The following is a 25,920-nucleotide window of genomic DNA, read 5'->3' as shown; positions in this document are numbered from 1 at the left end:
AGATTAAATGATCACAAAATGAAAACTTTGAGAATACTTTTTTGGCACAAAAAGTCAAATTCTTCTAAACAGCCCCAACTAACCTCTTTGTCTCAAAAGACTTTACAGTATGTACATCACACAACACACTTTAATCCTTAGATCCTCAATTCAGACAAAAACTATAATAAATAAATACAAATAAAAATGTTCCTTAATATAAATTAATTAAAACAAATTGAAACATTTAGCCTGACATCAGTCCACTCTCAGCTTGAAACAGTTCTGCTGAAGACAGCCATGAAGCCATTCACTTTGTCTATGGATGTACAGTTATAACTACTCGTGCTGATGTCTCTCTCTCCATATGAGACACATGCCTCAAGCCAAAGCAGCCTTTCATCCTCCCAAAGCCATGCATTATTGATGATTAGACCAGAGAGAGACACTGGAATACACACTGCTTTTCCCAGTGTGACAGCTAGCTGCCTGTGTGAGCGTGTGTATGAATGCATTGCTGTGTGTGTGTGTGTGTGTGTGTGTGTGTGTGTGTGTGTGAGTGTGTGTGTGACTAAACAGGTGGGCTGGATTCCTTCAGTGATTAGCTGTGTAAATTGTCAGAGAGCCAATCAAAAAGCAGATGATGACAGTAAAGCAGTCATTGGCTCATGCTCTCTACTATCATCATGACAACAACCTCTGTGACCAACTACCATCTCCAGTGTCTCCAGCCTGTGTGTTATTTGTTTCTTGTTGCACATAACAACATTTCATATGTGTGATGCCATCATTTCAAGCGTTTGCTGACGCAACACTCGTGTTTACAATGAACCCTGCGGCCTCCATCGACACATAGCGAACTTCTTCAGAGAGTTCACTGGTATAATATTCAAGATCTCATTCCTCTCCATTTCAATACAAAACAGCAACCAAACAGACCAGCGTTTGCTAGTTAGGCAACATAGTGCAGGATTGCTCAGGGGGCATTTTAAACTCTGAAAGAATTAATTCAAGCATTACATTTTTAATTAGCTTACACATTTTATAGAAAAAAATGGAAGGTGAACAATATGCTGCTAGTATACTTCTAGTTAAATAATGATACGCTTATTTCAGAAATAAGCTTGTGAAAAAATGCTTCTTATTCTAATAAGCAGCTTTTCTTTTGTATGTGGAAATACAGCATACAATATGTCACCTAATTTTGATAAAGTATTAAGGTAAAAATCTACAAACTGCTTTCCAAGACAATCTTCATGAATGTATTAATATTACCGCACAGTAACTGAAGCTGCAACAATTGTTCTGTTTAACCAATTCATCTGTAAATTACTTTTTGAAATAACTGATTCATTGTTTAGACTAAAAGATTTCACACAGCCTAAATTGCTTATTTTATCCAAATAACGTAATTAAACCTAAAGATTTTCCATTTGCAATTCTATAAAAACACAGAAAAGCAGGTGAATACTTGAAACGTGTATTAAAAGATCCAATGATTTTGTCCTTCATACCCTATAAAATAACTTCAAAATAAGTAAGACTATTTCATGACTGAAGATAAGACCAAAGTTGCCATGATATGGATTTTGCAGTGCATTCATTTCTGTCTGCAGGCAGTCAAAGGGAATAAGAAGTGTTACCCAGATTTGTTATTCTATGTGATACAAACCGGAATAAACAATAATGTTTTATAATGTTTTATTCACAGTTAAGGTGATGTCTGGCCAACATGGTGCACGTTGTTGCTAATAGTCATCAATAAAAGCATCAATTAATGGCAAAACAAACTATTCCTCTTTCACAATTTTCCCACAATATTCTTCAATTAAAGAGCATAAAATGTCACACAGAAGTCAGGAAGGATCTTTTGGAGAATAACAAAATAAAGCTTCACTCTCTGACTGGGCTGGTGGGTTGTTGCTGAGCCTGTGGGAATGTGCGGTACATTGATGTTTCTAATGAAGAGCGCTGAGCTCCATTGATCCACCGGGGATGAGAGTGAGCTGTCAAAAGCTATCAGGCAAGTCAAAGACCCACTTTCAGCTGTGTGCAGCTGAAGAGAGCACGATACTGTTGGGGCACAAGGAAGAGCAGCTAAACCTCCCAAGGCAAACACCAGAGGCACACACGCAGACACAGCTTTGATGCCTTCACAGGGTTAAAGGCGTCATTTGTTCAATAAAGGAACATTACACAAATAACAACAAGGGGTTAGTCTGTGTCCGGCATTGGAGGAGTGTTTACCCATGGTGCCTTTAGGTTAATTCAAGAAAAAATAAATAGTTTTTTAACAACAAATTTCCTTCCATTTTTTCTCTTAAATATATGATTGTTAATCTTGAGAAACTAGCAATAGATAAAAAAAGAAGACGATCAAATCGAAAAACTCAGGTCAGTGTTGCCAACTCTTTTTTATTGAAAGCAGGCGGCAAACTCCGGTTCTGACAAGTGAAGCCAATGTGGAAGTGTCTTAAAACTTGCATTTCCTACTGGCCAGCAGGGGGCATCTTCTCCGGTTGCAAAAAGTCTGACTGTGTGGGAGTCAATGTGAAAAGGACCCTACTTCTCACTTGATTTATTACCTCACTTAACAACGTAAACATGAGTTTATGGTGTCTATCGCTAGTTTCAACTCTTCAAGAAAGTATGATGTTTATATAGTAAATTATTGTCCCATTTAGAGTAAAATATACCATAAAACGGAGTATGCTTTGGGGCGGGCTTAATGTGATTGACAGGTTGCTGCCGTTACCACAGCCGTATACAGCGTCTCTTTGTCACTCCTCCGCATTTCAAATATGTTACCTTCTGTTCATTGGTTGCAAAAACCGGCTGTAATCCAGTATGGCGACGGCCAAATCACCGAACTCAATGCTTCAAAGCGGCAGTCCACAAACCAATGGGTGACGTCACGATGACCACGTCCACTTCTTATATACAGTCTATGATTAAAAGTAGCTAGCAGCACTAGCTCTAAATGCTGCTAAATCTAGCAGGAAAGATGCAGAGTTGACAACACTGACAGCCCGCCCCTTCAGGCCTCCATCCAAAGCCACTCCCCCAAAATTATCATAATGAACTTAAACTACAAACATGGCTGTTGTGAGTACTCACAGCTGTCAAGCTAGGCGCTTGTGGAAAACTCAGATGAGGAGCAATGAGTGCACGGGCAGAATATGCGCAGGCAGGTAGACAGGCAGGTAGCCTGTCCAATCAAAACAAATGAACTGATTGAACAGGTTTATTACAGTCCTGCAACAGATAGCAGATTTGTTTCTGTCAGAACATTTGATTAATTGATTGCTGTCGGGATGTAATGATAATTTCAACAAAAGTATCAAAATTGTGTATGAGGAAGATTACCAACCCTACCTTTAAATATCCATCACAGAGATTATTAGAGAGCCAAAAGTAGCGACTTCAAATGTCTTCTTTTGTACGACCACAAGTCCAAAACCCAAATATATTCAGTTTATCATGATTTATGAAGAAGAAAAGCCGCAAATCATCCCATTTGGGAAGCTGAAACCATGGAATATTTATCTTTTTATTCGCTTCGGCCAGAAAAATGTGTGAAATGATAATCGATTATCATCATATTTTTCTGTTGATTAACTTATCAGATAATCGACAAATCGTTTCAGTCCTGACACAAACTTTGTCTCACTTTAACATATGTGAAACAGCGTGGCCAGTTATCAAATATGTGAGTGCTGTGTTAGTCTAACAATGTCTGACAATAACACTTATTATCGTCTCTGGGGTGATGTTTATAGTGCCGTACCTTTGCATAGTACAAGCTAATGAAATCTCTAATCATTGCAAGGATACTAAAAAAATATATATACAGGATTAAACTGGATTAAAACAGAGCCCAGATGTGATTGTAGGTGGAGCTACTACGCTGTACAGTAGTGACATGGTAAGCTGCTTTCATATACAGTACAGTGAGTAAATAGGAGACCAGGGTTAAGCAATAAAAACTGCAGCCTCCAGAATAAAAAAGAGAAATCATCACCTTTCAAAAACAGTTTTAGCAAAAACTGAACATTATAAACTTCATGAATGGAGGATTTACTGCAGAGCTGTTGTATTAAACTGCATCAGTTTCAGCTAGGTGTACCAACTAACCTGCCAACTGAGTACTGAGTGTACACACTGATATTTGTGATATACAATGAAGGAAAATTACATTTCTTAAACATGCCATAAGCTTTATACAATCTATTTGAAGCTCCCCTCTTGCTCTTGAAAGTATGCCACATGACAAATTTGGGTCATGAGTTGTTCTTTATGTGACAAAGAAATGGGGTCACGAGTTAGAGAAGGTTGAGAAACTCGTGACCCCAAAGATGAAAAGGAAGTTAATCACAACTACAGTACACTGGGGGAAAAAGGCCACATTAAAAAATAAGTTTGATGACAAACAATGAATACAAGATTTTTGCTTGTAATAAGTAAAATAAAAAATCCAATGGAACAAGTGAACATTTGCTTGGTAAAATTTCTTGAATCCAAATGTAATATTTAGGCCTTTCAAGATAAAAAGAGATCTTAAAATTAGCTCATTTTGAGCTTTATTTCACTACAATCAAGAAGTGTTGTGTGTCATAATGAGCCTGTGATGCTCAGAAGTAGTATTTTTTTATTGTATTGATATTCAAATGCAGTCTAAAAACAAGTCGATATATCTCACTGATTTTTTTAGGTGATTGTGTCTTCAATAAATGTTATGAGATATTTTGACTAGTAATTAGACAAAAATATACTTTCTCTCATCATACTGCGTTTTTGCAGTGTACCTTCAACAGACCAACGCGATCTGATGAGACAAACGAGCACATCAGTACCAAAAACAAATATATACCCATCTGTCAGATCAGATGTGGCAGTTTATTTTGAAGGACCAAAGGTCACAAAACTGCATGCAGAGACACAAATGTGTTGTGGCTGTCACCTGGTCTGTGCACACATCTCACACCAGATAGACCAGAATTGCTCAAACACCCCAAAGCATCAGAATAATCTGACTAGCAACACACCACCGTGTAAAACGCTTCAGTCTCTAAATCTGTCTTTAGCGCTGCATCCACAGCAGCAGTCTGTGAAGCACACTAGCAATTACAGCGGACTTGTAACCCTCCTGCTAATACTGCACATGGTACAGGGCACTTTTAATCAGCAAAAGTTGCAACTGGAGTATAATCTTCCAAGCCAGTGTCGACACAGGCTGGCGAAAAGGGGAGCAAATCTCCTGCTTTGCATGGACTTAAGAAAGATTATGGAACAGTAAAAATGCAATGCTTCAAACTGTTTCCATCACACCCTGTGGTTAACCCGTCCATGCACTTCCTGAGAAGCATGTGAGGGCTGAAAAGGCGCTCACAGTAGCATGCAAATATTTCTGCACGGCAAAAGGTCTGTCATATGTTAAGTGCTGAGATTAGCGATTCTTATCATTGTGACATTTAATGACAGAGAATTGGAGATGACCACAAATGAGGTCACGGAGTCAGCACCATTGCAGTGATGAAATATGTCAGAATACATCATCCTCTCAAGGATTAGGTATACAACAATCAAAAGAAAGAACTAAATGCATTAGATTTTCAAAAAGTGTATGTATGTATGTATATATACATATAATATATATACAATATATATATAAACTCTAGAAATTGTGACATGGTTTGAGGTGTTTTAAGTAGATGCTAGGCCTCAATTGAGTTTCAGCGGTTGTGAAAGTAAAGGCTACGTGTTGTTTGATGTGGAAAAATAAGTTGTTTTGGAAAAAGTTGGCTTACTAGATTTGAAGCATTGGTCTAGAATGTTTTTGCACAAACTTTACAGTATATCAGCATCGTATGTTGTAATTGTTTCCACTGAATCTAGGCTTAAATTATCTTTAAAATAAATCAGTTCATGATATATTTCTTAGAAATAAAGCATGAACAACTTCCATAAAGGTCCAGAATGGTGATAATTAAATAAAAGCACCATAAAAACCATGAGACGCGTTATGACAATAGTATTCATGCTGATAATTGTTGCTTCTGAATGGGTGATTAGTTTGAGTGAGAATAGTGGAGTTCTAATCCTGTGGTCAGATGTGGCACGAGATAAAATACTGTGAATTAACTTTTTTAAGTATTTCTGCATCATATTTCAATGCACTGTTTAACTAATGAGTAACCTACTTTAAACATCCACACCATAGATTATACAGATGTTCTCACAGTATAATAAAATACCGATGGTGAGTGAACAACAGAAGCGCTTCATCTGGCAGTAAACATGTCCTGCAGGGATGTGATAATTCGCAGCATAAAACAAGTAATCTGACCAAAATAATTCAGCAGAAATCTCATTTTTGCATTTCAGTGACACATCACTCACCTTGCAGCGACGTGATGACAGCTCAATTGAGTTGTTGGAGTGAACTGCAGAGAGAGTAGGAGTTGCGCCTTTTCTCGTGGGAATAATACAAATATTGATAACTTCATATAATCTAGGTAAACGGGATCACAGACAAGAACTCCGCCGTGCACTTTAGTAAATTAACATTCATACATAGGCACTAAATTGCCTGGTGCAGCCCGTGATGATACATCCTCCTGGCGCTTTAAGCGGATACAAAATAGCTTTCGCTGTGTGGGTTTGGTGGTTTAAGATTGGCTACAAGCGCGCGATATGATTTTACACAGAACCAATAGGATTACAGGCGGGGCTGTAGGGCCCTTATTTAGTTACAGAGCGTCGCCCGGTCTGTAATGTAACATCACGGGAGACGAATCCCGCCCGGCGGTGCTATAGGGGAATATAAAACAAGCAGGTCTCGTCCATGACGATATTACGATCAGCGAAATGGTTTGTGGGAGTTGTAGTGCATTTTACAGACAGTTGCCGCTTCCAAGAACGACATACACACCGCTCCAAAACTACATCTTCGCCATTTGTGAAAAAAAAACACTTCTTGCATCAGCGTGTGGACCACATTCACCGGCAAAGTTACAAGCAGCTGCTCCTTGTTTTAAAGTAAAACATATTAAAGCCAGTAATCAGTCCACACATAGCGGAACAGCTACCAACGGCCAGATGAAGCTCTTCGTCAGTGAAGGCAACCCGCACTGCCTGAAGGTGCTAGCTGCTCTAGAAGTGACTGGAGTTCATTGTGACGTCCAGTATGTCAACCACGATGGTAAGAGAGCATGGTTAGCTTAACATTAGAATCTAATTATAATGGTGACTAATAACTGATTATAACTAATCATTATAAGGGGGTTGGTCAAGTTTGAGCTGTAACTGACGGTGGTATCTGGAATAGTTATCGTTACTGTAGTCCTGATCAACTGCTAACTGTCAAGACTGACTGTCTACCTGCCTCTGAGAAGCAGCTAGAAGACTCTTACTGACACCACTGCTTTGTTTGTTTTGTTAAAGTGATGTGTTTTTTAGTGCAGCCTCTTGTAGCTTTTGTTTAGCAGTGCAGACCTACAGGCGTAGAAACCTCCCTGTACAGTAAACAACAGCAGACCTTTCATACCTGGAACAGTCCTGGGTTTACTTGGATTAGGTTGCACTGTTAAGTTATAGTGTTGTGTCAGACACAATCAAAGATCGTGTTGTTTCTGACCCAGTACCTTGACACGAATACTTTGATGATCTATGAATGGATATTGTTGTATTTAGATATTTCTGTTGTACAAATCTGGGGAATTACACATTGATTCATACTCTGTTTATCAGTCAAGTCCTTAAAAAGGGGAACATGTGTCACATTTTAGCAGGAGAGAGACACTATTCTACTTGGGCCCTGACTACAACATAACACCAGCTCTGCCTACATGTACCAGGATGCATTGTGTGCCTCTGATAAACAAAATAAACTCACAAAATGTCCATTAAGGATATATTATTACACCTAAACAGAAAAGTATGCCCATACACATACTGAATCCAAGTTTCTAAGCTCTTCGTAAGCTTGTCAGTTTGCACTTGTTAATTGCAAAGTGTCTTTTCAAAATGGACTTCTGTCTTCACAAGAAGTTAGGTTTAGGTTACAAAACCACCTAGTTTGGTCTCGGAAAAGAGCTTGGTTGGCGTTAACTTTACTGACCAATGACTCGCATCAAGACTGAGTGACTAACTTCTCAAGTGACTGATGGCAAACTTAACACAAGTGAAGGAAACAACAAGTTTTTGAGCAGCATTGCGCCACTCTGCTACCAAAGCTGAAGTAGCACTATGAAGTTCTTCTATTGCCTCCGACAACGTCACTGTCCCGTCACTGGATGAAGGAAGAACAACAGATTTTGCAGCTTTGACGAGTCCCAAGGAAGAGCGCCAGGCCATGCCATGATGCATAGAAAGAGTACTGAGTTGGAGGAGATGCCCCACTCAATCCTACGAAAGTTGCTCACTGGCGCATGAAGCAAAAAAGTTTGACTTCCAAGTAAAAAATGATCCGGATTTTCCGTGTCCCTAAATTTTAAATATGGCCAAACTGTGGAAATACAACTTCCAGGTCCCTCACCTGATGCCATTGTGTCCAAAAAGTATTTTTCCCATAGACCTACATTGGGAAAGTCCTTATCAGCGATAGATAAACTTTCCAGTAAGAACACTTAAATATCCCTTATTTAAATCATTAGGTCCTAAAAGCTGTAAATGCACTAATAGCTGAATCCAGAGATATTTCCCTGCTCTGTTTATGTAAAAGAGCCTGAGACTGAAGCTGGGCCAAGCGCTGGGAGGCGGGATTAAAGTAAATGCTGGTGTACTTGCTCTGTGGGCCCAAGGATGCAGAAGATCGTTGGAGGATCCGGGTAATTTTATACTTGGAAGCTGAACTTTTTTTGATTTATGCGCCACTGAGCAAACTTTCATAGGAACGAACGAGGCCCTGCCTCCAACTCTGTATCCAGTTCTCTTTATAAATAAATGATCATAGTTTGTATTAACAATTTAAATCTGTAAAGTAACTATTACATAAGGCTAACACATATATGTAGGCTGGTGAAGTGAAAACATTTACATAGCATTAAGCACTGAAAGGTAAATGTACTTTGTTAGTGCTTTCCACCACTGGTCAGGCCTGATACCAAGCATGTTTAAAAACTTCCACTTAAACTCTACATTTAAACACAAGTTGTTCATGAAAGTTGCCTCAAATAGTAAAGACTCTTAGTATGAAGTATTTTGAGCAATGCTGAACTTTTTTTCTCTTATTGCCATAATTCCAAAAAAAAGATTTACTCTATCAGTCTTGTTGGAAAAATAATATTTTTCCAAAGCGATGAGGCTGACTTGAACCTGCCAACAGTTTCAGTTCAGTATCCGATGTGGCATATAGTGATATAAATGTATTATTATACCTTCTAGGTCGTTCATGCTGCAGCCAACAAAAAACCTTGACCGATAACCAAAGACGTGAAAACTCATTTGAATAAAAAAGAAAGTCTAGTTTATACAGAGAGAAAGGAAAGAACAAGTCTGCATGTTGATCTCAATTTCAACCAAAACTACTCATCCTTCCTTGTGATAACTGACCCACAGTTGAAAGTGATTTCCAAAGAGAGGCTATTTTAATGCAAGTAGTCTCTAGTACCACTGCGACTTAGTGTGTTTCTCACTAGATGCATTGTGTTGTGGAACATCATGTAGATGCTGCTGTGTAAAGGAATTAGATTCTAATTAAATGGTGATACATCCCGGCTTTGGGCTTATGCTGTGATTGTCTCAGGCATGTGAGAGATGTGTGTCTGTGGGAGCTGGATCACAGAGATGATTAACCACGACCATCTGGCATGCAGCCTCAGTTTATGAATGAGGTGGAGTGTACTCGGATACACTATGTGTATATAAACAGTATTAGGGGTGGGGAAGTACATTGTTTTTCTATTTATTTTGTTCTGTATTTTGTTATTTATCAAGTCTTAAATATTGCACATGTATTTGAAAATGTAATTATTTCTGCTGTATTGAATTCTAAAGTCACCGTATCACATCAAATTGTATTGTTAAAGTGAAAACACCAGTAAAAATGTATTAAGATAAAATATGATAATCCTTTATTATCAGAAAACCTCATGTGGAGATAAATTACAGATTAAGAAGATCAAATCCATGACCTTCTAACTGACCATTGTGTTCTTCATAGGTTATTCTAGTAATTAGTATTGAGGCTGACAATTTGATCACAGGATTACCCTTGAACCATTCGGGGAGTCTTGTGTTATTAGTTTGCCTTGAAGATGCAGCGTTGGATTCAAATATAATATAAGAAACTGAGAAAGTGTTGAAATAAGTTAGATCTAATGAATTTAGTCTCACGCTCTCTCTCTCTCTCTCTCTCTGGTTTACAGCAGACTATCCCAGTTGAAGAATCTCGTCGAACTAGTCTAGAAACATAACGCATAACGATCTTGTCTGCTGTTGTGTGTCTATTATTTGGTGTTATCTGAGTAAACTGTGAAGAATTTAAAGTTAAAAAGCAATGTTAGTGTGTTTAATAATCACTCCTAGTGGTGGATATAATGTTATAACATGTTTGTTTGGAAAAGTGTTAAATCATAAAAGTATAATCATTCTATGTATCAAACTATAAAATACAGTTACTGAATGTTTTGAGGGAAAGAGAGAGACCTTTGAGACAGGCTTTTCAGATCCGAACACAACTGTATGATAATGTGATGAGTTTGGTGAGCTGACTTCAGGAATGTGGGGTGTTAACAGTGGGGGAAGAAGATGTATTGATCAAACAGAGATGTAGATGAAGACAGCCCTAAGAAAACATGGAGGTCGGGTACATGCTGTTTTATGAGGAGGAGGACGACAGGTCGGACCAGAGGACACTATTCAGACATTATGCGGATCACTTAGACCAATGGAGAGCATTGTCCGAGGACAGGAGGAGACAATCAGATTCCAGCCAATCACAAAGCTGATAATGGACTTTTGAAAGTAAACTACTGACTTTTGGGTATAAAAACATTGTTCGGAGAGATGTTGTTCAGTTCTTGGCGATCCTCTTTACTGTGAACTGGCGTTTGTAGGCCGGTAGGGGGGGAGAGTCTTTGAACTCGGTTTCGCGATTCCTTACTGTCGACAGTGTAATTCAGTTTGTAATTGTCTTTTAGCATTTGTGGATTATAAATACTTTTTCATTGTAAGCCGGATCCAGCTGACTTTTCTTAGCGTGACTTCGTTGCTCAAACAACAACAAAAGAGCGAGAGGTCCGCGGCCTCCTGCGAGCAGAGGTCCCACTTCACCACAAAACATTGTGATTTCTTTTTTATTTCCAGAGAGAGTGGTGCCCTTCCTCAGCCGTCCAGCCTTGCCAGCCCTGCTCCTGCCCAGTGGTCTGCACCTGTTCAGCCCTAATGCCATCTGCCGGTCAGTAGACTGTGGACCTTCCTGTTTGGTTATATATATGAATGCCAATGCAAAGTTGGCATGAATGTGGAAGCTTCTAATCATTACCTCTATATAATGTTTCAGATATGACACATCCTAAAGGGCCAGTTAAGAACCAAAATTACATTTTCACTTATCTCAATTAGTATCTAGTCATTCAGAGAGCTCAGGCGGTAACTGCTCAGGCTTTAGTGCTGTGAGCCCCACAAATTAAATTTTAGTTTGATTCCTCAAAACCAAAACTATACTCTATAGTATCTCAGGGAATGAGCAGATCGTCTTTGATCCCTAACTCCTCCCCTCCATGTCCATGTGTCCTTGGGCAAGATGCGTATGTGTGGTGTGAATGGTTAGTTAGTCCTGATGGACATGGTAGCCATCAGTGTGTGAATGGTTAGTTAGTCCTGATGGACATGGTAGCCATCAGTGTGTGAATGGTTGTGAATGGCTGAATGACATGTAGTGTAAAGCGTAGTAGCAAGAAAAGAAAGGTGCTGTAGTCCATTTACCATTTATTCCATTTACTGTATGTGTGTGTGTATGTATATATATATATATATATATATATATATATATATATATATCTCCATGTTCATATTTAATTAATTGTGATGAATCCGACAGATCTGGCAGCGTATTGATTTGGAAAATACAGCAATTATACTTTAAACAGAGGCCTGGAACAAAGTCAGTGAAATGTTACTGCTTTAGTTTGACAATGATTTCTTGGCAATTACATTTTGAGGCACAATGTAATTAAGTCCTAAATGTCTATATTTTAGGTTTGTTTGTTTGGTGCATTAAATACTTTTTATTTATTTTTTTTTTAATACCAAATGACCTGAAACTGTTCGGGACTTCCTTCAGTTTTCTATTTTGTAACTCCTTAGATACCTGTTTGAAGTAAGCGGACAAGACTCCAGTGAGCTTTGCAGTCGGTGGCTTGAATGGGAGGCCACAGATCTTCAGGTAAGCTCCACATAAAACACACCTTTCAGTTCGCTCTGTAATCTGTTGTATAAAACCTCTTTGAGATGCAAACTATTTTCAGTTCATGCATTTGTACGTTCTCTCTTTGGCAGAATCCTCTTACTGTTCCTCAATGTCTTGCCAACGGGGACATAAATCCACGCCGCTAAATGATTAAAGCTCGTGCTTTCAGAATAACAATGTACTGGAGAAATCTATCAGCATGCTCTGTAGGCTTTAAGAAGATGAAATGTTTAACCTCAGTCATGCTTCTTTGGTTCACAGCTTGATCTCATGTCATTCAATCAAGTTCCTTCTGGTTTGTCTTTTTTTTTTGTGTGCAGCCTGCACTGCTGCAGTCCCTTCACCTGGCAGTGCTGCAGGGAAAAGGATCCGAGGTGTCCAAGGTCCTCCAAGGGCCCCTAAACTACATGGAGCAAAGCTTGAGCAAGGGGAACACGCCATATTTAACTGGGGTACGGCATCAACATCTCCTGTTTTGCTAGTGCCCATTTAGTTAGCCATGTATAGCTCGAGAGTGACAGGAGATTAAGACAAACATACTGTATATTACATGAGCGAGTCAAAAGTTCACGATGCCTCCGTGGAAGCTCGGCGGAGCTAAACTCAGCGTCTCCTCTGTGCCACATCAGGCTCCTCCGGCAACATTTCTTTTTCTTCCTTTCCATTCCATTTTTTTTTTTTTCAGCTACTGATGCTGAGCTAGTGATGCATTTTTAAGTTAAAAAGATTCATCTGGGGAGGAGCCCCCTTATGTTGCAGATGTGTGTGGGTGGGGGTGGGGGTGGGGATCAGCTCTCTGTGGTATTTGAAGCCCCTGTGGCAACAAGTCATCTCCGTCTGTCACATATTTCATGTGTACAGAAATATGTTTTGTTAAGTCTCTTGGTGATTGGCATGGCTTGGAGGAACCCTGTGTAAAGCTAAAGAAAAACTGTGGTGAGCGCACGCGCTGAGGCAGTCACAGCAGTGCACATACTCCATAGTTAGGGGGATTCAAAGCACACAAAACAGTCATGCTGAAAACAGCAGTGAGGTTTTCGATGGGATGACGGGAAAGAACACATGACAGGTTCAGGAATATTGTGTGTTAATTGCTTAAAGAACTGATGTTCATTAAACTGTGTTGTGTTTCAGGAAGCTGTTTCAGTTGCTGATGTTGTTTTGTGGGCTGCGCTGTACCCCCTTTTATCTGACTCTTCTCTAGCATTAGGTAAGTATTTATAAACCATGAACTATTATCATTTATCATTTTCTTTTCTGTTTTCCTTTATTATCCTTCTTCATTTATTTTATTTTCAAATGTCTTATTTCTAATGTTGTGTTCTCTGTGTTTTAACGGACCTTACCGCTTCCCTTCACTTTACTTTCTGTCTTTGTTCCCTAATACCCCCCCCCCTTCCATTTTTCAGGCGAGTGCACGTCTGTAAAGGCTTGGTTTGACCGCGGGGCTGTCATGCACAGTTGCCAGTGTGCTGCTCAGAAAGTGCTGCAGGGAAAAGGCCTGCAGGGCATGAAGAGCTTCATGCAGAGGCAGCCTGCCCCTCAGAGCAGCCAGTGCAGAAACGCGCAGCCATGGAACAGCAACCCTGCTGAGGTATCAGATCATTGGGATAACAATCAGACTTAAAGTGTTCTTACTGAACAAAAATTTGAGGGGCTTCAGTGACTAACTACACTTGTGCTTTTGCCTCAGGAAACATGTACGCTCTGTGAGGTTTCCAAGAAAACGTCTTTTGTTTTTAATTTTCTTCGAGCTCTAGATGCACTAACACCAACAACACCTTGCAGCACACATGTCCTAGCACACGTATCCTTTCCCACATGTTATGTCTTCATCACGCCGTAGCTTTTAGGAAGAAAGCGAAAGCATTCAAAGGGTTGCGAGGCTTGAATTCACCTCACTTAAACTAAGCAGGGCTCTCCTGTAAAGCAGATGCAACCTCTGTGTGAGCGTTAACCTGGCTGTATGAAAGCATGTAGAGGTTACATCACTTTTTCTTTATCCTCTGTTCTCTTTCTTGTTTAAGCATGGGAGGATTTGAACAGGTGTCAATCAAATTTTAGCAGCAGCACTCACGGCCCTTCTGTCAGAGGAAATGGCGGGGTGTGCGTATCGCAAATCGCTTTATTCTTTAACTTCGGGTTTGAGGTCAAAAGATCAAGTGGGAGTTACTGATACAATTCAAAAAATATTGGCGGTTCTTGAAAGGGATTGCCCCTGTTAGAAAGGGGAAAATCACTAACTCCATTCAGTAGGATTCTAGTGACAGTCATCAATAGGTTTGTGAATTTGAGCAACTCTCAATAACAGATGTTGAAAAATAGTTACACTGAACACGATACCAACACTGTGGATATAATGCAGTGCTTCTTAGTTTTTGCTTGTTAACGTCATGTTGATATGCAGCTAATTTTGATTTCAAGTTCAGTCTTTGTGAGAAATTCTAACATTGGAAATTATTTGTATGTCATGGAAATTACTGAAAGTGCCATTGAGAGTGTTTGGCCACAGCAATACTATTTAACAAATTCAAAGAAATATCTATTTGGGGAGAATAACCCTACAAGCTGGTGATTCTCTGTATCTAAATGCTTGTTTAGGGTGAGGAAAGTGAGCGTGTGGTGTCCGTAGAGGAGATGGAGGCAGCTGCTCTCACCTGGAGTAAAGGTTTGAACGCCTGTCCATTGGCTACAGACAGACAACACCCCATGTAAGTAATAAACAGTGCCGTTTCCCATTCTAGACGCTAAGCAGATGCTCTTATTCAGGGTAACTTTCAGTGAGTGTGTATGTTGCAGTTCAGCAGTTTAGGATATTATGTTGTGGGGATCACATCACCAAAGACCCACAAACTTCATGTCGGTGAATCAAGCTACATTTCCAAACTCCTGAAAAGAACATTTGTCCCAGGCAGAAGAGTCGAGTGAATTGAGCTGTAACTTGTAGAAATTTGACCCTGAGGCTGTAGACCAAACTCTTAAGGAGTTACAAGATAGGAATATTAAGGCGAGACACTCGAGGCAAAAACATCTTTTTTTCATGCTCTGGCCAATTTTGAGATTTGGAGCTCTTTTGCTTCCATAACACGTCTCCTTTCAAACTAGTGGAAAGTAAATTAATTAGGGAATTTCATGGTGATATCTATGAGTTACATTGTTTACCCTATTCGTTTGTAGTGTCTTTCAAAATGTCTGGAATTTTAAAATACAAATCTTTAAAGTGAGTTTTTTCTCATACTAAGTGCTCACTTCATTAGCACTTGCATACACCAAACTACAGTTACTTTCCTACTAATATTCAGTTTTTACTGAGGGGATATGTTCATCCATCCTTCATAGCCTGATTCATGGCATATTTTATCCCTAAAAACATGGAGAAAATGAAATTTCTTTATGACTGTTGACAGTATTTGCTGATTTATGGAGTGATACAAAAGAAAATTCCCCTTTCTGTTTTTAGAAATGTATGCAAATTAGCGCATATTTTATAAGATGGTGTGTCATTTGCAATAATCTAAGTATACAACTGGGGAAGTTTTAATGGTGATATCTATTCGTCGAAATGTTTACCCCACCTGTAGTGTCTCCTCTTAATCTGTTTGTTTCCCATCAGTTTGCCACAGGAGGGCAAGAGAAACCTCCTTGTGACCAGTGCCTTGCCTTATGTCAACAACGTCCCCCACCTGGGCAACATCATTGGCTGCGTCCTCAGCGCTGATGCCTTCTGCAGGTGTGAATTTAAATCCCGTTACTCCTTTTTTCTGTCTACATACTATAGGTGCCCACAAAATATTGACCTCTTTACCAACATTTGCACAAGAGCATACACAATCTTGTGCATTTATAATGTACAGGCTGTCAGGCATATGCAAACCTGTAATGTATTTAAAGGCCTTTTCTACATTACAATGAAAGACGTCTATCTTACTCTTCCCCACCAACTGGTCATCCATTCTCCCATTTTTCTCTTCACCTTCTCCGGCTTTCTTCCTCACTTACCCTTACTTCACTCTGTAAACTCCCCATCGTCATCTCTCTTTTGCCCTTTTTTTATTCTTTCTCCATTTCTTTTGTCTTTTCTCTGTCACTGTACTGACTCTGTGCGTCTTCTCCTCGAAAGGTATGGTCGTCTGCGAGGCTGGAACGTCCTGTATATATGTGGCACAGACGAGTATGGCACAGCTACAGAGAACAAGGCCAGAGAGGAGGGTCTGACACCGCAGCAGATCTGCGACAAGTACCATGCCATTCACGCCAACATCTACAAGTGGTTCCAGATTGACTTTGACTCTTTTGGCAGAACCACAACCGAGAAGCAGACGGCGTAAGTGGAAGCAGGGAAGAAGGCTTTAGTTGGAAAAATTTCAAGACGGGGCTTTTCTTTCATCACACTCAAAGATGAACCACACAGCTAAAGATAAAGCTAAACAGGGAGTTCTCCAATAATAATCCAGAGCTCGCTTCACGACCTGGGTCCTCTCTTGGGTTACATGTGGTTCTGATACTGCTCGGCTTTGGTGTGAAAGGGCAAACACGTTTCCATTTGATTACTATACAGTTACGTAACATAAGATTACTATAATCTTGCAGTAGATACTGGTGTGGATGTGTAGCCCTCTCAAGCATAGATTCTACTATCTTTAATCTCAGAGATATTGACTGTGATTAAAGAATATAAAGTCCTTGTTTATATTTCTGACATTTACCAAACAAAAGAATAAAAGCTAACAAGAAATCTTAATTTAAAAAAAAAATTTAAAAATGTGTCTGGAACTACAGTTATCATGTTTGCCACCCTCTGGTGCAACACATGTTAATAACTAAGGCGAGTGTTGTGTGTTAAAGTAGATTCAGACAGTCAAGTGATGCTTCACTTCATTTCAGTATTATGTATTTTGTTTAAGGAACGGTATCACTTTCACTACTTAACTTTTTTAAAAAGTCAGCAGAAAGGCATTGGCAGAGTCAATCTAGGAAACAATAAATATGACGTTCTGTAGTAAAGTTATCTATTTTATTAATATTGATGACGTAACTTAAGTCTGGGGGTGAAATGTATTGTTTGGAAATCATGGATTGTTGCTTGAAACAATGAAAGCAATGGAGTTGGTGTGGATTCTTGTCGGAGTGTGTATGGATCATGTGTCAGATTATGTTTGGTTGTATGGGTCTTTAAATAAGGCGTGGAGAGATGGGTTTTTATTATGTATTTATATATATTTTCTTTTCTTCAGTTAAGATGAGACTTTAATCCTTGAGCTTGTACATAGAAAGGGATTACAAAGATAAAAACTTGTGTTGTTTTGTGGGCTTTGCTTTGATAAGTAAAACATAAAAGGCATCAAACACCATTCAGCAGAATCTTTTTCTTTTGAGAAATGAAAACAGCCGACAGATTAAAGACTTTTCTCTTGATTCGTGAAAAGTACTTTGGATGTTGGGTCTTATATTTGACCTGCACCATTTTTAACACCAAAGGTTACCATAAGCTTTTTTTTTAGTTCATGTTTAATGTCAACAAACGAATAACGCATACTCTCTTCTAGCACATTGCTATATTTATTGCTATATTGATCCAAAAATGTACGTCATTTTCTAGCCAACTGCAAAGAGAAGTGTCAATCTGAGTGGGGGTCAAGGTTTAACGACTAGTTAGTTCCCAGATAACACATTTGTCAGTGTGTTCATGGACCTTTTTAACTACAATTATTTTTCCTCTCATCCCGGGCACAACCCTCAAACTATGTTTTGTCCTCTCTTATCCTTTCAGGATTGCCCAGAACATTTTCTGGAGAGTCCACAAGCATGGTTTCCTCTTGGAAGACACGGTGGAGCAACTGCGTTGTGAAAACTGCAAGCGCTTCCTCGCCGACCGCTTCGTAGAGGGCATCTGTCCCCACTGCAGCTACCCAGAAGCTCGTGGTGACCAGTGTGACAAGTGCGGGCGGCTCATCAATGCTGTGGAGCTGAGGGTGAGTTGGAAGGAGCGCGGTGACGATTAAAGGCGAGAAGAGGATGGTTATGATGCATGTATGCCGATTATTGCCTTTAATTGACTATTAGATAGAGAAAGATGGCGTTAGCAATTGATATAACATTTGTGTTTGATCATTATTGACGGCTGTCCCTTTCAGGAACCCCAGTGTAAAGTTTGCAGGCAGACTCCAGTTGTACGCTCCTCCAAACATCTTTTCTTGGACCTGCCAAAGGTATGTTGTTCACACTGCATTTTGCATACGTTACGTTAGCCTGTCTTAGAAAGTACAAACATCAAGTGAATAGTAGATTTCAAAGTCAGACAGCTTGTTATCACGCTTGTCATTTTATTACATAAACGGCTTTACTCTTTTCCGGAGCTGTGGTTTGGCGTAATGCCATTTGATGTTCTCGTCAGCGTTTTCATTCTCGCTCCTTCTCTCGTGCAGCTAGAGGCTCAGTTGGAGCAGTGGCTGGACAAGTCAACCAGCACAGGAGACTGGACAGCAAATGCCAAACAGATCACTCGCTCCTGGCTGAGAGATGGACTCAAACCTCGCTGCATCACCAGGGACCTGCGCTGGGGAACGCCAGTACCTCATCCGGACTTTAAAGAGAAGGTCTGCTATTGTCACCGAGAGTAAAAACTATTTTCTTTCACATTACAGATCTTGCTATTTGCTTGTTTGTAGTTCATCATAGAGTAGAAAAAATGCACACTCCACTATGTTTTTTTTTTTTTTTATTGAAGCATAATTAAGCCCTACCGCTCAGCTAAATGACCTGCTGAGAAGAATATTAATGCAAACACTGTAATATATAAGGTCAGGTTCCTAATTAAACATTGAAAATAACTATGCACTTCATTAGCTGTTTATAAATGCTGCAGTGACTGATGATACTGCAGTGCTCTCTAATAGCACACTGGGAGACGCTCTGGGTCGGGCATGTCTAAACATGTTGTAACACTGACCGCTTCTGTTAGTGCTCTCATCTAAATGTCTCCTAACACTGATACAAAATGAGATTGTACTGAAGTTACATTGTGCATCTTGAGGATTTTTCATTCCTCCTCAGCTAGGTCCTTTTTTAAGTAAGATTCAAATGATACCAATTCATTTCTTTAACAAAGACTCTCTCTTGCTGCATTTGCAGGTGTTTTACGTGTGGTTCGACGCCCCCATTGGTTATCTGTCCATTACCGCCAACTACACCGACCAATGGGAGAAGTGGTGGAAGAATCCTAATCAGGTAACCCACCCCTCCCCCCACGAACACACGCACGTCAGGCGTTATGAGCCGAGCAGAGTACCGATGCACGAGCTCGGCACAGATTGCGTCCTCTTTACAACACAGAATGGGTCTGATTGCTTTTTTCATTGCTCCATCTGGTCTTTTGCTCTCTGCGTTACAAACGCAGTGTAATTTCTGGCCCCATATAACCCTAATGTGAAACAGATGAAGACATAGCCTCTTTGATTATGAATGAAATGCACAATCGGTTTTGTAATCACCGCTACAATATACACGTAGTATAATGTGGAGGAGACAATACAGAGCTTTTGTACTTTGTGGTTAGATTCCTCCCCTCTTAAGATGGAAGTCTCAGCAGGATCAGTCTTCCATGGGTTTACCTGATGTTTGTTGGTCATGATGCTGTTATCAGCTGTGCTTAGAAAGGGGAAACTACATGACATTTTGTGTGTACATGGAACTTCCCACAGACATTATCAAGTGTGTTCATTTACATTTGGACTTCATTTAACTGTAAGATCTTTTTTTTTGTAAACTAAAGATCAAATAAAAATAAAAAAATCATCTCATCTCTCTCCATCTGAAACCTCAGGACTGAGCTTCTGTTGTGCGTGTGTGTGTGCGTGTGTGTGTGCGTGTGTGTGTGTGTGAGTGTGTGAGCGTGCGTATGAGCGTGCGTATGTGTGAGCGCACGCAGAGAAAGAGAAAAGGAGAGATGGGGGGTAGGGGAGAGCTGATAAGTCCTCTTTGAACCGAATGATCTCATGATGATCTAATATGATGTCATCCTCACAGTGCAGTGTTCTGTCTCTGCCACTAGGTGGAGCTGTACAATTTCATGGCCAAAGACAACGTGCCATTCCACAGTGTGGTGTTTCCCTGCTCCCTACTGGGAGCACAGGACAACTACACTCTGGTCAGCCACCTCATTGCCACTGGTAAGCCCTTATTACACCAGTTGATTTCTTATTTATGTGTTATTTGGATCCTATCTGTTTGGCAGTTAATGCAACACAGGCGTCATGAATGATCGCGCTCCCACTGAGGTTCAGCTTTGAGAGTAATTTATGCTGTAACTTCCCCACAGAGTATCTGAATTACGAGGACACGAAGTTCTCCAAGAGCCGTGGTGTGGGTGTGTTTGGAGACATGGCGAAGGACACAGGCATCCCGTCAGATGTGTGGCGGTTCTACCTCCTCTATGTGCGTCCAGAGGGACAGGATTCAGCCTTCTCCTGGGCTGACATGGCTCTGAAGAACAACTCTGAGCTGCTCAACAACTTGGGCAACTTCATCAACAGGTTGATGATAGTCGTATGTTTTAAAATGAATTCCTTCATTCCATCTGTGGTTAGCAAATAGTAGAATTTAGACTTGTTTTTTTTTTTTATTTAAATTGTTTTGATCGGCCAAGATTAGTCACCAGGGAAATAAAGAAAATGGGGCAATCTACCACAAGTTGCTCACATTTTGTTCATAATAAGTTCCACTCAAAAAGTAAACATGCAGCCAAACTGTCATCTAGTCCAATTAACCACTAAGTTTTCAAATTGTTGTACTCAATGAAAATAAAGTCTGTTAGAGCAGTAACTATTACAGGAGACTCACCCTAGTTTTCCTAATTTGTTTGGGATGGCGTAATTTAGCCCCGATTACATCGCCTCAAATGATTTTTAAAAGATCAGGGTTAAATCCCACATCAAAGATTTTTCTCGGCAGCTTTTTTTTTCAAAGTACCTTGATCTTCAAAATTGGTCTCGGGCAGCAACGTTGATGCCTAATTGGTTCAAAAATATCTTGTAGATTGCATCCAGCCTGAGGTGTTGGAGGTAAAAAGTATTCTGCTTCAGAAAGGAGTTTCTGTCCCTGGATCCCGTTGCTACATCACGACATCGTTGGCGACAGTGTGTCCATCTTGGGCCCTCTTTTTCAAATTCATAAACGTTTCTGGGCTGTGGTGTTCCAGCTAATCGCTGTTGTTCAATTTGAAATGCTGACTGTCCACAATTTTCAGCTTGAGAAACCGACATGGGTAAATCCTTTTATACAAGCGGCAAATCTGACTTCATTGATTACGATGTCTCAGTTATTGTAACGGTAAGAATGTCGCTCTTTATTTTCCCAAGGTGAAAAATCTCACAGCTTTAGTTTGTCTTAGTAAATTAGTTTCGCTAATTAAAAGAATTTAGAAGGCAGGTCACACAAAGTTCATGCTCACCCATCAGAATCGCAGTTCATTGTTAATTTGACAGTGGTCTGGCAGACCTTCCTCAGAGGCTGAGAGATGTGTAAAATATGGAACAGTCTGTTGCATCAGACTTGACAAAAACGTTCTCACTACCAACATCTTCCTGATGTACACATAAAAGTGCTTTTAAAAATCACTGGTTCCAGACACGGCTACAATGTAGAGGCGATGCAGCACACTGTTGTTGCAACAAAATCTATCATTTATAAACAATTAGCAAGTCAAGCAACGTGGCCTTCTCTCTCGTTTTGCTCCCTCCCCCTCTCTCGCTGCCTTTCTCACTCTTTTCCCATATGTTTCCCTAACCCCCCCCCCCCATTCCTTTTTTTTTTTTTTTTTTTAATCTGTCTTGTTCAAACCTTCTTCTCCCTCTTACCTCCAGAGCTGGCATGTTTGTCACTAAGTTCTTTGAGGGCAGTGTGCCCGTGATGGAGCTCCAGCAGGAAGAGAAGAAGCTGCTGGCTCTGGTGGGCTGGGAGCTGCAGCAATACATCCAGCTCATGGACAAAGTCAAGTAAGGCTAAAGGACTCGCACACTCTACCTGTCAAAAGGTTGATGTTGGGGTATCATTTATTTTAAATTATTAGATTAATTCTAGTCTTTTAAAATTATTCAAATATGTAAATTGTCATTGAAGGTAGAACATACTAGTAGATAACCCCATATTTGGTCCTCTACTGAACTAGATTCTGTATAATAAATCACACTATCATCAATTTTCCTGTGAAACTTTCCACCAGAATCCGCGACGCTCTGAGACACATCCTCAACATCTCTCGCCATGGCAACCAGTACATTCAGGTCAATGAACCCTGGAAGAAGATTAAGGGAGGAGACACAGAGAGGTGAGAAGGCCTTGACCAGTTCAACACAATCCACACCGCTGTGGATTCACACAAGGTGGAAAGATCTGTGTTGCAGATGTGTAAATTCTTATTAAAACAGAGGCGGATGGGTCAGCTTTTTTGAAAAATTATTCCTTTATTCACAATCACGTATCTTAATTTGATTTAGTGCAGATTGAATTCATGAAATGTGTTCGTTCAAGAAAGAAATATTTGTAATGAGCAGTCAACTAGAAGAGGAGTAGTTAGGATGTAATTTCTGTTGTTTGTAAGATTAACAAAGACCTTTAGCTTCAATGATCTGTCTGACTGTCTGATCCGCGTCTCTCCTCTTCAGGCAGCGTGCGGGAACGGTCACCGGTGTGTCCGTGAATATCGCCTGCTTGCTGTCGGTGATGCTGCTGCCGTACATGCCAGCTGTCAGCCAAACCATCAGGGATCAACTCAATGCCCCTCAGTCTTGCATCAACACCATGCTGCAAGGCACTGGCACCTTTGTTTGTTGCCTGAGTGCCGGCCACCGCATCGGCACTGTGAGTATGACCTGCAGAACACACACACACACACACACACACACACACACACACACACGGTTCATACATTCAAACCTGTGGAACCTCCTGTATGTTGACACCGGGTGATACAATGAGGATGCAACAGTCTGTCAATATTTTAGTACTCTGGAGGACATTGTAGTCGTGTGAACACACACACACACACACACACACACACACACACACACACACACTTAAGAATAATAGACTAGACGGTGTTTTGAGGCTACAGCGAGTTTCTCTCAGGCCACTTGTCCCTTCAGGCCTGATTGTAGCGACCAGTGTCTGCAGCAGCCTGAGGTCCCTATTCAAGGAGCAGCAGAAGACACTGTTCTAATGTCAAACTAACACAGCACACACAATGCTCATGAGCGCACAACTTCTCTGACAAATCACGCAATGCTGCATTGAAGAGTTGCGATCGAAACTCTGCAAATTCCTCATACATAGTTCTCTTCTCACTTACTTGCATAATCCTCATTGTTCAAAGACGAGCACAGAGTCTCTAAGTTCAATTTTCCAGCCAAACCGGCCTTCGGCTGGATCGACAATCACAAACTTTTTAAATGATCGTGCATATGTTCGCTTGAATTTCTACCTTTTTCGTTTCATTCCCAGGTCAGTCCGTTGTTTCAAAAACTGGAGGTGGACCAGATCGAGGCTTTGAAGAAGAGATTTGGTGGACAGCAGGTATTTGATGTTTATGATCTCTAATGGTCTGTGCATGACTTCACACAGGTCTTGTAGTAATATAGGTTGACTATTAATGAATAATGAAATAAGAAAGAATTGATAATGCATTGCCATTCAGGGGCTTTTGTCAGACTGTCGCCCCGAATATGAATTTGTTTGTAATTGTAGTATCTGTCTTTTTGAAAAATGATGCAGAGCAGACACACTGTAAATGTTTAAATAATGTATTGCGCATCCGTCATATAGATAAAAATAACCCCTTTTCTAAAACTTCTCCTCAACCGCCCCTCTCTAGCCTGAAGATGAACCACCTAAAAAAAAGGTATCGAGTGATATTTGTTGTGAAGAGTCACTCCTCACTGGTTCTGCTGTGTCAATATTGATTACCGCATGCCTTCACTAACACTAGCAGCTCACGTAACGTCTTCTTGTTGGCATTTTACTCTCATCCCTGTGTGTCCAGTGTGACTCACCGTCCATTCACACGTCATGACTCATAAAATCCTGTCGGCATTTTGAGTGAAGAGTGTTATTGTCTGAAACGAAGCGAGTCATTCCTAGAAATAATAACCATCAAAAACATTCTCATCTGTCTGTTTGCGCCCTCAGACGACAGCTCAGAGCGCTGGCAGCACTCAGCCTGCCGCTGTGCCAGCTGCTGCTGCTGCTGCTGAGGTGGCGTCGGTGAACGGAGTGGACCCAGAAAAAGCCAAGCAGCTCACACAGGCTGTGACTGAGCAGGTGAGACTGCTGGTTAGTGGCAACCCACAGTTGAGCCGTCAACTGTCAACCCAGTCCTTACATTTTGGAATCAATCCGTCATTAGAGCAGAACTATAGGCAAACACATTTTAGTAAGATTATTCAAATTGCTTTGTTTTGTCTTTATATTAATCTTTATGATTGGAATACGTCGGATAGCATCTTTCGTACGGAACAGAAACGATCTTTGCAAAAAACAAATCACGCGCAACAAACCACTGCCCGCTGAAATAAATAGTGGCTCATTTTAAAAGCTACATCTAATCAGTATCTTTATTTGCATAATTATCTGGTTATTGTTTGTTTGTAATCAATTGATCAAAGTAGTATTTTCTCCAAATTTATATTTGAAATTTCCCGTTATATTCACAACTATAAATGCGACAGTTGAATTTTTGGGGATCAATTGTTTAAATCCTCAGCATTTCCAAATGAAGACAAACGCGTAGAATTACTGACTCTTACTTAATTGCTCATTATATTTGACAAGAAAGCTGCCAACCTCTATTTGTCTATAAAAGCTGAATGTTAAATAAAAACCAAAATGTTGGTGTGAGAAATCTATTAAAGCCTGACGTTTTGTCTACCACAGGGGGAAACGGTGCGAGCACTCAAAGCTCAGAAGGCGGAGAAGGCCGTGATCACAGCAGAGGTGGCCAAACTGTTGGACCTGAAGAAACAGCTGGCTGTGGCTGAGGGAAAGAGCTCTGAGCCTGCACCTCAGAAGGGCAAGAAGAAGTGAGAGGAGGGGAAAGTGAAAGCAAAATGGAGGTTAGTGAGAGGAAGGAAAGAGTAGAATGGTTTGAGGTATTGTGGCGAATGGGAACAAGATGTACACTAAAAGAGAGATGAGGGTATTACCTTAAGGCAGAGCCGTGACAGGATCTAAGACAATGTGGTGTTGGCACTGAGGACTAATGAAATGCTGGATGGGCCGACGGGGAAATGAAAACACACAAAGAGAGACTCGAATGAATACAGCTACAGAAAGGAGGGATTTTTACAAATCCCCACACCAAAAGAAACTGATTTTATACTCTCCCTGTGATAGAGTCAGCATACGATATTAGTGTTGGAAGGTGTGTTGTACATTTAAAGATGTTTTTTTTTTTATCCCCCAGAATTCTTTTTTTATTTTTCCCAATTTGCTACAAATACCTTTTTTGGATCCAGAAAATAAATTGATTAAATTCACTT

The 25,920-nt window shown here is 40.3% G+C and overlaps 2 protein-coding genes across 6 annotated transcripts in view; one reads left to right on the top strand and one right to left on the bottom strand.

The window, feature by feature from the left end:
* arhgap9 (Rho GTPase activating protein 9) overlaps positions 1 to 6,601 on the bottom strand; it is a 41,108-nt gene extending 34,507 nt beyond the window's left edge. For all 4 annotated transcript variants that reach the window (XM_068712373.1, XM_068712375.1, XM_068712376.1 and 1 more), the window contains exon 1: positions 6,379 to 6,601. The gene's annotated coding sequence lies outside the window, so the exon portion shown is untranslated. The remainder of the gene's footprint in view (positions 1 to 6,378) is intronic.
* A 394-nt stretch (positions 6,602 to 6,995) lies between these two features.
* Positions 6,996 to 25,917, top strand: mars1 (methionyl-tRNA synthetase 1). 2 transcript variants are annotated; one of them, XM_068712370.1, is made up of 22 exons: positions 6,996 to 7,180; positions 11,287 to 11,377; positions 12,289 to 12,367; positions 12,712 to 12,843; positions 13,526 to 13,601; positions 13,801 to 13,985; positions 14,993 to 15,102; positions 16,005 to 16,121; positions 16,512 to 16,715; positions 18,162 to 18,363; positions 18,526 to 18,600; positions 18,817 to 18,987; positions 19,523 to 19,618; positions 20,442 to 20,559; positions 20,709 to 20,922; positions 22,252 to 22,383; positions 22,611 to 22,715; positions 23,053 to 23,248; positions 23,888 to 23,959; positions 24,258 to 24,284; positions 24,572 to 24,703; positions 25,316 to 25,917. In XM_068712370.1, exons 1-22 carry the CDS (start codon positions 7,078 to 7,080, stop codon positions 25,463 to 25,465), a joined length of 2,787 nt encoding a protein of 928 aa, XP_068568471.1. In that variant the 5' UTR covers positions 6,996 to 7,077; the 3' UTR covers positions 25,466 to 25,917. The 2 variants fall into 2 exon arrangements, with proteins under 2 accessions (XP_068568471.1, XP_068568472.1); XM_068712371.1 differs by lacking the exon at positions 24,258 to 24,284.
* The last annotated feature ends 3 nt before the right edge of the window (positions 25,918 to 25,920 follow it).

This window comes from Cebidichthys violaceus, unplaced genomic scaffold, assembly GCF_023349555.1.
Source record: "Cebidichthys violaceus isolate CVI_PGR_0920_01 unplaced genomic scaffold, fCebVio1.0.p SCAF_17, whole genome shotgun sequence".
NCBI lineage: Eukaryota > Metazoa > Chordata > Actinopteri > Perciformes > Stichaeidae > Cebidichthys > Cebidichthys violaceus.
The sequence above is the reverse complement of the archived record's forward strand: the minus strand, read 5'-3'. Positions and strand labels throughout refer to the sequence as shown.